The 12,786-nt window shown below is 41.9% G+C and overlaps 1 protein-coding gene across 1 annotated transcript in view; it reads right to left on the minus strand.

Moving 5' to 3' along the window:
- The window catches only part of GTF2A1 (general transcription factor IIA subunit 1), a 38,273-nt gene extending 29,139 nt beyond the window's left edge, over positions 1-9,134 (minus strand). The window contains exons 1-2 of the mRNA XM_061429623.1: positions 8,632-9,134; positions 4,532-4,633 (exon numbers count right to left, since the gene is read on the minus strand). Coding sequence (XP_061285607.1) covers positions 4,532-4,633; positions 8,632-8,661 — 132 coding nt within the window. The 5' untranslated portion in view covers positions 8,662-9,134. The remainder of the gene's footprint in view (positions 1-4,531; positions 4,634-8,631) is intronic.
- Between the last annotated feature and the right edge of the window lie 3,652 nt (positions 9,135-12,786).

The following is a 12,786-nucleotide window of genomic DNA, read 5'->3' on the forward strand; positions in this document are numbered from 1 at the left end:
AAACCACAGTACAATCCAGGCAATCTGACTCCAATCTTCCCAGACATGGAGTCAGGAACACTGGAACCTGAGAATAAATGTCCTTTAAATATAAAGTTTAAGTTTTGGACTCTGGGACCTTGCTTGCTTCATACAAGTCCAGCTCTGGTCCAAATTTCTAATCTTTAAACTGTGCTGCTGCTATCAGAGCAGGTCTAGTCACATCTTTGGTGCCTTCCTTATCTGGACACAAAAGGCTTACGTTCAAGTCTCTACCACTAGCTAAACTAAACAATCAGCTATTTATTCCCTCTGAGTCTTATTTTTGATCTATAAAATGTGATCAGAGCTACTGCTTCCTGGAAGTACGCTGGGCTAGAAATTCTGAGGGATTCTCCTACTCTCACAAAAACATCTAGCTTCCGGACAAAACATAAAACAAATGTATTTTAGGGCTCTGTAGAAATGACGTTGGGAAACAGAGCTTTCCCCAAGGCCAAAAGACGTAGAACAGTAGATCCCTGTTCAACAAGTGTTTATATAGAACTAGAGAATATTTAGAATAGTGGTTCTCAGTTGGGGTGGTTGTGCCCCTTCTGCCTGGGGGACACCTGGCAATGCCTGGAAGTACTTTTGGTTGTTAGAACCAAGGGGTGCTACTGTCATCTAGTGGGCAGAGATCAGTTATGCTGCTAAATTCCAACAATAAATAGCCTTCTACAGCAAATAATTAACACGTCCAAAATGTCAGCAGTGCCAAGGATGAGAAAACAGATGTAGGGGAAGATTAACTACTTCAGATTTGTTTCCAACTGAGGAATTCTTCTCACTTTGTTCTGCTAAAAAGAGGGTCCATGTTCTCTCTCCCACAGTACTTGGACAGGGGTGGGTCTGACAGTTTAGAAATCAGGATAATTCTTTCACTTTCTTTGAAGAAGACTCCCACCTGTAGTCATTCACCAATCTAAAACACAATTTACATTCAAATATAGATTTAATGAAAATCAAGTGGTGATCATTTTGAAATGTATAGAAATCCTGAGTCACTATGTTGTAGACCTAGAACTAATAGTGTTGTAGGTCAACTACACTTCAACTAGAAAAGAAAGAAAAACACTACATTTCATGTGTCTTTTCTATCTCCTATAATTTATACATTAAAGGAGACCCATACTGTTAATAACCTCAAGAATCAGGTTGAATTTTTTAACGCAAGAGGTCCCTTCCTGTATTATCTAGCTAAACTTCAAATTACAGGCACTCTCATTACTCATCTTAATTTACAATCTAATACACCACTGTATCCTTCACAGCCGCATGGAAGTTTTTGATAAAAGTCTGTCAAATACCATAAAAGGGTGAGAAAGAGGACAGAGCTAATGACAAAGTCCTTTATAAACCACAGAATATGAAACACTTAGTTTTCATTAGCAAGAATATTCAAACCTATAAGGTCCAATACAGTAGTTACATGTGATGATTTAAAGTGAAATTAATTGTAATTAAATAAACTTCAGTTCTTCAGTTCCACTAACCATATTTCAAGTGCTTTAATAGTCACATGTGGCCAGTGATTACTATACTGGAGAGCAAAAATTATAGAACATTTGCATCATCACAGAAAGTTCTACTGGGTAATGCTGGCTGTCAAAACTGTAAAAACTAGGGCACATTCTGTAAATTCTAATGAGATCTGAAAGAAATCTAGTGCAGAGAATTAAAATAATGCAAACTCATTTCAGTCTAACAGTTTTATATTTAAGTTCAGCTACAACCCAGAATAGAAGAGTATGTCCCATTTAAAAAGCAACAAAAACATTAAAATACTTTTTTCAGTTAGATTCTGAAGCAACATTTGTTATTAAGTTGTTTAATTAAATATTTACTGAATGCCAATCACATACACCAAGCATTGTGGTAGAGGCTGGGAATTCAAAATTAAATAAGGCAATTTTTGTCATATAAAGCTAAGCATTAAACAAAAAATCAGTGCATAACCTATAGAGCATAGATATATATATTACTTTTACAATATACATACATATATCTGCAAGTATGTGTGCATATATACGTAAAATCCTATGTACTAAAAATGTAGGTGGAACTATTTGGTCTCAAAGACAGTTCATTCTGTTTGAAGACAACACCTTGATTCTAACTGGGACCAGTAGCAAAATATCAATCTCAGACTGAAAAGCTAGAGCAGATAATAACTTGGATTGACCAGTAGTTTGACCAAGGGTAAATTAAAGCTTTGGGACTAATTTTCTACACCTAAAAATGCTGTATCTTTTACATAAGGCCACAGAACTACAACAATCATCTTAAGGGTTATAACATAATTTGTAAAATATTCATTCCAAAAAACACTAAGGAATCAAAATAAGTTTATACTCTTATTCATATCCCTGAGATACATTATGTGTTTGAGCAATTTCCATTGCTATTTTTCCAACTCATATCTCAGAGTTGGCATTCCTTCATTTTATTTTTAGATACCTACTCTTCACTTGCAGTAACCATCATATCTCTCCTAAGGTAAATAAATGTTTCCTCGTCTCATTCAAACCTGTATTTTCCCTTCCTCACATGGGCAGACTCTTAATGAAAACCCTACAGAAGCTGCCTACAGATGCTGCAATATTCTAAGATATATTTCATCACCACAATACAAGTGAGATTTGCTTTATTTAAATTTATAAGTTGCTAAATTGCAGCCTCCACACCTCTGTTGAACGGATAAATAAGACCACAACAAGTGCTACATAGCATTCACTAACTGTGATTTCTTATTTATACAGAGCTCTAAAGGAGCTCAACTTCCAGCCTCTAAACCAGCAGTTTTAAAACTTTTTGGTCTCAGGCTCCTTTATCATTTTCACAAATTAATGAGGACCTCAATGAGCTTTAAAAATAAAAAATTATTTATTTACTCAGCTGCACTGGGTCTTAGTTGCTGCATATGAGATATTCCATCCTTGTTGTGCAATGTGCACTCTTTAGTTGCTGCACGTGAACACTCTGCTGCCCAATGTGGGACCTAATTCCCTAACCAGGGATCAAACCCCGGCCCCTTGCATTGAAAGCATGGAGTCTTAGCCACTGGACCACCAAGCAAGTCCCTCAATGAGCTTTTACAAAATTTTAAATAAGATTGAAAAAAAAACTTTTACTTATTTAAAAGTAACATGTATCCATTATATGTTAACATAAACACTTTCAATGAAAATAACCATGTCTTCCAAATAAAATTTAGTGAGAAATGGCTTAAAGGAAAATAGTTGGGTTCTCTCATCTGCTTCTGCATTCACTTTGTTTTCATCGACGTATATTAAGAAAATCTGTCTTCCCACAGCTAAGTAGCTGGGAAAGGAAGAAGTATTTTAAGTAATGGTTTCTTAAAGGTTAGCTGCAATGTACTATGTGAAACCACATACTAATTAACTTTTCATATTCTTAGATTAAAATCCATTCATTTATCTTTAACTTTGAAAGGATTTTGCAACGTCATGCATTGGTCATTTGGGAAATGCGAGTTCAGTGTAGTATGCAGATAGGCTGATGTTAACACATCTCACTACAGAATATCAAACAACTGAACATCTTAATATCAACAATGATCTTATCTCAACTGTAAAAGTAAGCATATTTTTAACAGTCAGTGCATCAAAATATGAAGCATGCATAATGCACTTCTGCTGCATATGGAGCAGTTATCTCAAGCAATAGCACTTGTTCATTTGAGTTTCAAGTTTAACTGGTCACTTTTTTCATGTAATACAACTTTTACTGGAAATGTGAGAGACATACTATGATTATTCAGACTTGGGCATTGCTCTACCTCACTGACCCCTTGGAAGAGCCTGTGGGAAAGTCCACGGACCATATTTTGAAAACCTCGGTTCTGAGCAGTAAGGTAAAAATACTCCTTGATTTCATGACTCATTAGATCAATAAGAAAACACAAACATAAAATAAAAATATCTATATTTTTCTGCTTAAATCCACATACATCTGAGAGACAGAAAAGGCGCTCCCAAACTAGGATATATGATAAACCAAATACTTGGCCCACACGGAAAATCTGACTCCAGAATGTGAAATTTACCAAGCACTTGCTCAATCTCTACAGCATACACATTTTAGAATATCCATACATTGAGACAACAAAAAAAAGGAGAGAAAAAAAAACTTACAGGAATATAAATATGAAGTTATTAGATCATAAATGAAACTGCCCACTAATAATAGCTAATACTACTGCCAGGCACTGTGCTAAACACTTCAGATAGTTATTACATTAAATCCTCAAAACAAACCTAAAAGGTCAGTACTATGAACTCCCATCTGATATATACAGAAACTGAAATATAAGTGGTTTGCCTAAGGTCAGAGGAAGAATGTATGGTAGAAATGGAATTCAAAACGAGCATCCTTCACATAACTACACCGCCTCCTGCAACAAAGTCAAATGGTCATCATATGAAAAAATAATGGGAGTATCGTTTTTGAATGAAGAGTGTTAAAAAGGCAAAAAAAGAGGCAAACTCACAGTTTTTAGTTCCATCAGAACTTGTTCATCGACTCCATCATCCAAAAAGATGTCTCTCACATCATTAATAACATCTTCAATCACAGATCTATATAATTTAGACTTTAAAGGGAAAATAAAAATTTAAGACTGTTGAAAAAGACTTTTTCACATATTAAAATAGGTAACATGTTTCACAAATTCAAAACAAATTAACACAATAGTCATTTTTCTAACTCTCTAAAACTTATTTTAGAAGATGTAACTTTAAAGGAATGGTCATTGTAAAAAGATCATTTGCCTTAGTTAAATTGAATGACTTGATGACTGCATATTGTAACAAAAGTTTTATGACTAATACAATTCATATTTAACAGAGAAGATCATTACACATAAAGAGCCCACACTATTTTCAGTTATAATTTCTATGTTGTTATAGTCAAAAACAGTCAATGGGACCCAACAATATAGTATTACTGGTTGCTATGTCTGGTTCTTATTATTCCTTGCTTAGTTTAACCCGTTGTATCTCCTAATCTCATCTCTCTCTTAAGACTTCGGAGAGTCTTATGTTCTGTGATTATTTGCCTGGCAGTAATTTGCAAGTTAATGAGTATTCAAATTTAAAATCACCTGATTTTGGCTTTTGTTACCCAGTCTGTACCTTTAAATTATACCATAAAGCCTTTCCTATAACCACAATAACAGGTCTCGGTCTCAGAGGAACAAGGCACAATGATCTCTTTTCCAGGATTTCTCTCCTACTACTGCCCAGAGAAGGAAATGGCAACCCACTCCAGCATTCTTGTCTGGGAAATCCCATGGACAGAGGAGCCTGGTGGGTTCATGGGGTCACAAAGAGTCGGACATGACTGAGAGACTAAAACCAAGGAGCTGCCCCAGATGACGCTATGGAACAGAATAATGAGCAGCCTTGATACTTATTTTTTAAACTATTATTATCATAACTGTTATTATTGGCATTACTGGCCGGGGGTGGGGGGGGGGCTTTTAGAAGGTTGCCAAAAAGTAAAATGAGAATAGATGTGAAAGCACTTCAAAAGTATATAAAGTATTTTTAAAAAACCAAAAAGTAAGAGAACAATTTGCCCAACCCATATCCTATTTTTAACATGTTGGACAAAAGGAAGTTTGCTGTCAGAGTGTAAAACCAGAACCACCTTGTTATAAATTCTATCCATTATCACACAAAGCTATTAACAGCCTTTTTGTTTTAATGCTTTGTCATTATTTGCACTTTATATGTTGCTTAAGGTAAAAGTTACTGCTACCCAATAAAACCAAAGGTTTGCTCTTATAAGCAAACCTCAAATAGAAAAGTTTTATTAGCATCTCCATCAGCAATACTGTTATCACAGGGGAAACCTCTTTATGTGTCCTTGTCCAGCCAAAAATACAAGTTATGTTCCTCTATATAACTTACCTCAACCATTAAAATCCATTTGTTCCCTTTCAATGCAACAGAATAACAATGTATCTGAGTTCTCACCTTTGCTGTTCCACTTCTTTTTATTTTGCCACATCTGTCTCTGTGAACTAAAATTATTCAAGTGACTTCTGCCATCTCTACAATATCTCCTTAAAATGTCTCTCTGATTCTATAAACAAGGAAAGCCTGACTATGGATATTACTTTATCTATAGTGATTCAACTACTGAATTACAAAAATACATTTATAAAGTTTTTTTAACCAATGATTCAAGGCATTATAAAGATGCAGTGTAATTTTCAATTGGCAGTGTAAATCTCATATTGACAATATAAATTTATTTTTCAGCAAAATAATTGCAATGTTTCTGAAGTTAGTCATCCCTAAAAATATTCTGCTTGGATATCTGCACATTTATTGGTACAATGTGCTTTCTTCTGGCACTCCCTAGTTAATGAAACAATCCTGTTTTAATATTTTGTTTTTCTGCTTTAATTAACCCACAACCTGACCACTTAATGTGTTCGTATGCACTATAGTTAAAGGGAAATGTGTATTCATCATTAAGTACAGAATTTTAAATTGTTCAAGAGTTAAAAAGCACCCAAATTACTGTGATCTTTCAGAGTATGCGAGTACATAGGCAATATTTGAAAAAAGCAATTTCCAAATTATTTAAAATGCTAAACTTTACTTGAACCAGTTTTTGCTTTTTATGGAATACACAGTAATTGAGGTTTGTCCTGGTTTTCAAACACCAGATATTCCAAACTCGTAAATTAAAGGGCCATTAGTGTCATTAAGTAACAAAGAATTTCTTTCAAAAGTGTTAGTTCCTAGTACAATACTGGAAAATAAACTGGATTAATTTCTACACTGGATACCATATGAACATCCAATGCAGCAAAAAGTCTACTTAGAACTTTTTTAATACCCAGTTTGCACTAAGCCTCTTCACATTACTCACAATTCCCCTAACAATTAATATACTGTAGACACAAGACCCTACGTCGAAGGTTTAGGCACTTCTCTATTTCTTTGCAAAGCTGTGTGTCTCAAACATTTATTATAGGAAAACATGATGAAATAGTATAAGCTGTATTTCTAACATGTCCTGAATGCTCGGTGAAAAAAATACTACCAAATCAAACCCTCTACAGCTAGCAGTTAGGGTTATAAAGCTTTTTAAAAAAATAACTGACAATAATGCATGTACCTTCTTAAATACAGAAACGACTAGACATCTGAGCTTAAAATTGTTTTTAAAAACAAAAATAAAAAGAAGAGACGGCAAGTCTATTCTCCCCTAACAAAGACCGGCAAATCCCAGCTGCTGCGTCCAAACAAAAACTTGCGGCTCCGAAGGCCGCCCCGACTGGGCACAAAATTACAGTAGAGAGAAAAGGACCTAGAAATAAAAGTGAGCTCTGCACGCGTCTGCTTCTCGCCTCGGGAGCACGCACCTCCCAGCCCCGCTCTCAGCAGCTCTCACTATTTAAAGCCGGATCTGGTGTTTAAATGGAGAGGCGGTGACGTAGGCCTGAAAAGCACCTTCCCATCCTGGCAGAGTCTATATTAGAGAGCGGCAATGGCTCTATATAAACAGGGCAGCCAAAGGGAGGAGGACCACAAGGCTCAGGGACTGAAAAGCAGGGTAAGCGGCCGCAGCCATGATGGATCGACCCGAGTCGTCAACGGTACGGGGCCGGGCTGCCGCGGGGCTGGTCTGCGTTTGGGACCGGGCAGAAACGTGTTTTATTGTCAAAATAAAAATAAAAAAGAGTGGGGGTGGACTCGTGATCACACTGCGTTGGTGACTGACAGACAAGGTTATTTATGTGACTGCTTTTTGCAAACCTACGTGATCGCAAGGAAAAAAGGGAAAAAAAAGGGACCAACGGTGGCAAGTTGGCAGATTTCAAGGCGAAAGCGGGGCACTTTGGACACTGGAGGCTTTGTTTTGTTTGGTGCTTTTGCTAGTCGGAGGTATATACGACGTGCGGGGGGGTGGGGGTTGCTTCCCCTTCGCCATTTTACCGATTCGGAAGGAACCGAGATAAGTGCTTTTCAACCTTCGTCTTTTTTTTTTTTTTAAATAATACATAAAATGGCCCCAGTGAAGGCTCCCTAAGCACAACCGCCAGAACACCTCAGAGTAACCCCCAGAGTAGCCATTCGCCTTCCACCGCGTTAACAGTGGATCGCGGTGGGTCTCGAGGGGGGACTCGCCCGGCTCCCCCAGACGCCAGTTTTTCTTTGAGGCGGCTCGCGGGGAGCCCCTTCTCCTGCCGGTTCGGGGGGGGGGGGGCGAGGTGGGGGTAGGGAAGCGGCGGCTCCCCTCCTGCCCTCCCCTCCTGGCGGCCGGGGGGGGTCCAGGCCGGGACCGCGCGCTCGCCCCGGCCCAACCGCCCCGCGGCGGCCCCAGGCCCGGCCGGCGCCCCCGCCCTCCCCGCCGCCGGCGCCCCCGCCGCGAGCCCCGGCGCCCGCCCCCCACCACCCCCCGCGCCCCGCCGCCCCGGCCCGCGCCGCCCGAGGCGGGAAGCGGCGGCCGCGCGCGGGCGGCTGAGGAGAGTCGAGGCCGGGGAGTCGCCGCCGTCCCCGCCCCCGCCCGGTCCGGCCGTTGCTCGCCACCTGAACGAAGCCCCCGCCGGCCACCGAACCACGTCCTTACCACGGTGTTTGTATTTGCCGAGTTCGCCATTTCCACACACAACACAAACAAGAGTGGGGGGGGCCACCCCGAGGAAACAAGATGAAAACAAAACGAAAAAGAAAGGGGGAAAAAAAAAAAAGAACACTCGAGGGTGACCCAAGCCACCGCAAAACTGAGGGGAAAATCTTTCAAACAAAATCGGATCCTGACGGAGGAGAGGGGAGCGGCGAGAGGAGGAAGGGGAGGACGGCGGGAGGGCGAGTCCTCCCGGAGCTAAAAAAACTCGAGAATCGCCCTTTTAAAAAAAAAAAAAAAAAAAGGCCACGACCCTTCAGGGGTCCCGGGGGGCGTTGCCCGCTCCCCACCCCCGCGGCAAGGAGGGAAACCACCACCAGTCGCCGCTCCCCGCGCCGCCGCCGCCACCGGCTGCAGCTCCAGCCGTCCGGTCCGCCCGCTTCTCCCCTTTATATAGTGAGCCAACGAGCTGCGCGAGCCGCCGCCGCCGCCGCCGCCGCCGCCGCCGCCGCCGCCGCCGAGAGACAGGGCGGAGGGGGGGAGGGAGGGGCGGAAAGGGCGGGGGCAGCGGTGGGCGGGGCCGAGCGCGAGAACACCGCGAGAGCCGCGTGCGCAGGCGCGCCGGGGCGGAGGCCGCCGCAGGCCGCGTTGTCGAGCCCTGTGGAAGGCATCGTGAGGGGCGGGGCCGACTTAAAGTTGTGAAGAAGACCCGCCGCCTCCCCAAGTCTCGCGTGATCACGTGGTCGGCACCCAAGCGGAAGTCTCGGGCAGCTGCTTCGGGATAGTGAAGTAAAGTGAGGTGGTTCAGTCGTGTCCGCATCTTTGCGACCCTGTGGCCTGTAAGCCCACCAGGCGCCTCAGTCCGTGGGATTTTCCGGGCAAGAATACTGGAGTGGGTTGCCATTTCCTTCTCCCGCTTCGGGATATAGGGGCTCGCTAACCGTTGCTGGAGAAAAGGCGTGAGTGCTGGTAACCCTGGAGTCCAGAGCTAGCTGGGGGACCGCCTCCTGAGGGGTGTCTATACGCCGTCCGGTGCCGGAGGGGCTCGAAGATGTGGAAGGGCCTGTGGCGGTCACCCTACTAGGCCTGGCCGCGGAGGAGAGTCGGTCACGTGCCCCACCCCGTCGCCCGCGCGCGCTCGGATCGTGGGCAGAGGTTCAAATGCGGAGTCATCTCTGAAGAGGAGCTCAGCTCAGATACCACATTCGGAGGCGTGGGCACCTCTCGCCTGGCCTGGGTCTTTAGCTTGCAGAATTGTACCGAGTTCCTAAAAGGGATGAAAGCTGACTTGCCACACCACCCCCCTCCCCACTTTAACACATTCCAGAATCAATGACACCTGAAGCCAGATGAGTTGTCTCCGCGGGTACATCCACGAAGCCTCTGGGTTTCAAGTTTCCCAAAGGTCCGGCCTCCACGTACTTTAAATGACTTTTCAAGGCAGTGGAAAAAGCCACCCCCTCCCTCTCCAACCCGAAACGGATCACCGGGATTATGACTGCACAAGTCCCACCGGTTTTTAAAAACGTTGCCCCAGTTCAGTGACTCCACGTGGCAAAGGTATATTAACATCTGAAATATTGGGCCTCTGACCCCCACTAACTGGTAGGGCCTGTTGCTGCTAAAGAGCGGGCAGAAAATGTTCTTGTCTTGGGGTGCAGCTCAATAGACATTTGACCTACTCTGCGGAAGCTAATCACCCGCCTTTATAGCAGCATTTCACACAACAGAGAATGTTCTATGTTTTAAAAGGTGGAACTTAACAGTACCTAATTTTTTTGTCCATAGGGAATTTCCAGAGACACGGAATGTAGTCTGGACAAATGAGGGAGTTTATCCTCAAAAGGCAAAGCAAAACAAAATGTCAAAGTTATATAGTGTCTAAAGCCATATTGGAGGAACATCACTTGCTTCTCAGTTCCCTGCAGAGTTGCTTGTTTGGGAGCATCAAAAGGAAAAAAAAAAATCACAGAAAATGATAGTGTTCTTTATGCTGTTCAGCCGCTCAGTTGTTGTCTGACTCTTTGCAACCCCATGGATTGCAGCACACCCTTCATCTACCGGAGCTTGCTGAAACTCGTCCATTGAGTCGGTGATGTCCCCTTCTACTGCCTTCCATCTTTCCCAGCATCAGGGTCTTTTGCAATGAATTGGCTCTTCGCATCAGGTGGCCAAAGCGTTGGAGCTTCAGCTTCAGCGTCAGTCCTTCCAATGAATATTCAGGGTTGATTTCCTTTAGTGTTCTTTATACATTATATAAAATTATGATTCTGTCTACATTTGTAGTTCATTTAAATGTCAGGTGACCTTTAGCCGGAAAAGTTAATACTAACCAACACTTTACTTTTCTATTTTAAGAAGACTTGCTGGTGCCTTATATAATACTGCTGTTTGCCTGTGGAATCCCTCACTTTTAACCTCATTTTCTTTATCGCTTCATGTTCTTGAATGATAAGTGTTCTGCGGTTAAAATTAAGATCATTGCAGATGGGGCATGGGGAAGAATTTATGAGATTTATTTGCCACAGAATTATTCCTTAAAGGAATTGATGACAGTTATTCTCTGACTGGATCTGACCTGTAAAATAATAGAATACAGTGACTGGATTAAAAAGGCAGAAAACTGAGTCCAGGCCTCCATTTAGGACCTTCAGACTCCCTGGAGGCTCTGCATCAACCTCCTTTTACATACTCTACATTACAATAATACCTTGATTCATACTTACCCAAGTGTCTCAGTGGTAAAGAATCCTGCTGCCAATGCAGGAGATGCGTTTGGTCCCTGTTTGGGAAGATCCCCTGGAGAAGGACATGGCAACCCACTCCAACATTCTTGCCTGAAAAGTTCCACCGACGGAGGAGCCTGGCGGGCTATAGTCCGTGACTGCACAGAGTGGAAGGCAACTGAGCACGGCACATTTACCTTCACCACTGCTCCTCTCCCATGACTAGCATCTAAGAAACCATCATGGATTCCATTCCAATTAATTGTTTACAATATTCATTTAACTATAATGTGCCTTCAATCACAATATGTATATGTCAGCTAGTTTAATTCTGAAAAAGACGTTTTCTGATCTTGCACCAAAATGGTAGTCTGAGTAATTTGGAGGTCATAGCTCTCGACTTCACAAAACTGAAAATTTGTGAACAGAAAACCTCCCATGTAAGACTGGGGTTACCATCATATTTCAGTTGCTTTTATCTAAACTTTTTCTTTGAAAGTTATGACCAACCTAGATAGCATATTCAGAAGCAGAGACATTACTTTGCCAACAAAGGTCCGTCTAGTCAAGGCTATGGTTTTTCCAGTAGTCATGTATGGATGTGAGAGTTGGACTATGAAGAAAGCTGAGCGCCGAAAAACTGATGCTTTTGAACTGTGATGTTGGAGAAGACTCTTGAAAGTCCCTTGGATTACAAGGAGATCCAAGCAGTCCATTCTAAAGGAGATCAGTCCTGGGTGTTCTTTGGAAGGACTGATGCTAAAGCTGAAACTCCAGTATTTTGGCCACCTCATGCGAAGAGCTGACTCATTGGAAAAGACTCTGATGCTGGGAGGGATTGGGGGCAGGAGGAGAAGGGGACGACAGAGGATGAGATGGTTGGATGGCATCACTGACTCGATGGACGTGAGTTTGAGTGAACTCTGGGAGTTGGTGATGGACAGGGAGGCCTGGCGTGCTGCAGTTTATGGGGTCGCAAAGAGTTGGACACAACTGAGTGACTGAACTGAACTGAACTGAAACTTTTTTTTTATATATGAAAGTTTAAATAACTTTTCTAATTTTATCATCTCCTTATACCATATATGAAACACTTATATTGGATTTTCAGTTTGTGAATTCATACTTTATAGCAGTCACATACTTAGTAACCTAGTAGTGCTCTCTTGCCTCTAAATGAATCTTTTTTTAACTTCAAAACATTTTATGTTTGAGAATAAAAACTTATTTATTTCTTTTAATATTAATATCTGCCTAACACTGAGTAACTGTCAAGAAAGAAAAGGAAAAACTCAATACCTGAATTTTAATATACCATGAACAGAGTGACACCAAACTTTAGTGTGTCCAAGCATTTAAATGTTTTATTGTCCAAATGACTATTAAGCAACAATACCAAGGAAGAAGAAAATCTAAGAAGACTACTCATTGG

This window comes from Bos javanicus, chromosome 10 (assembly GCF_032452875.1).
Source record: "Bos javanicus breed banteng chromosome 10, ARS-OSU_banteng_1.0, whole genome shotgun sequence".
Classification (NCBI taxonomy): domain Eukaryota; kingdom Metazoa; phylum Chordata; class Mammalia; order Artiodactyla; family Bovidae; genus Bos; species Bos javanicus.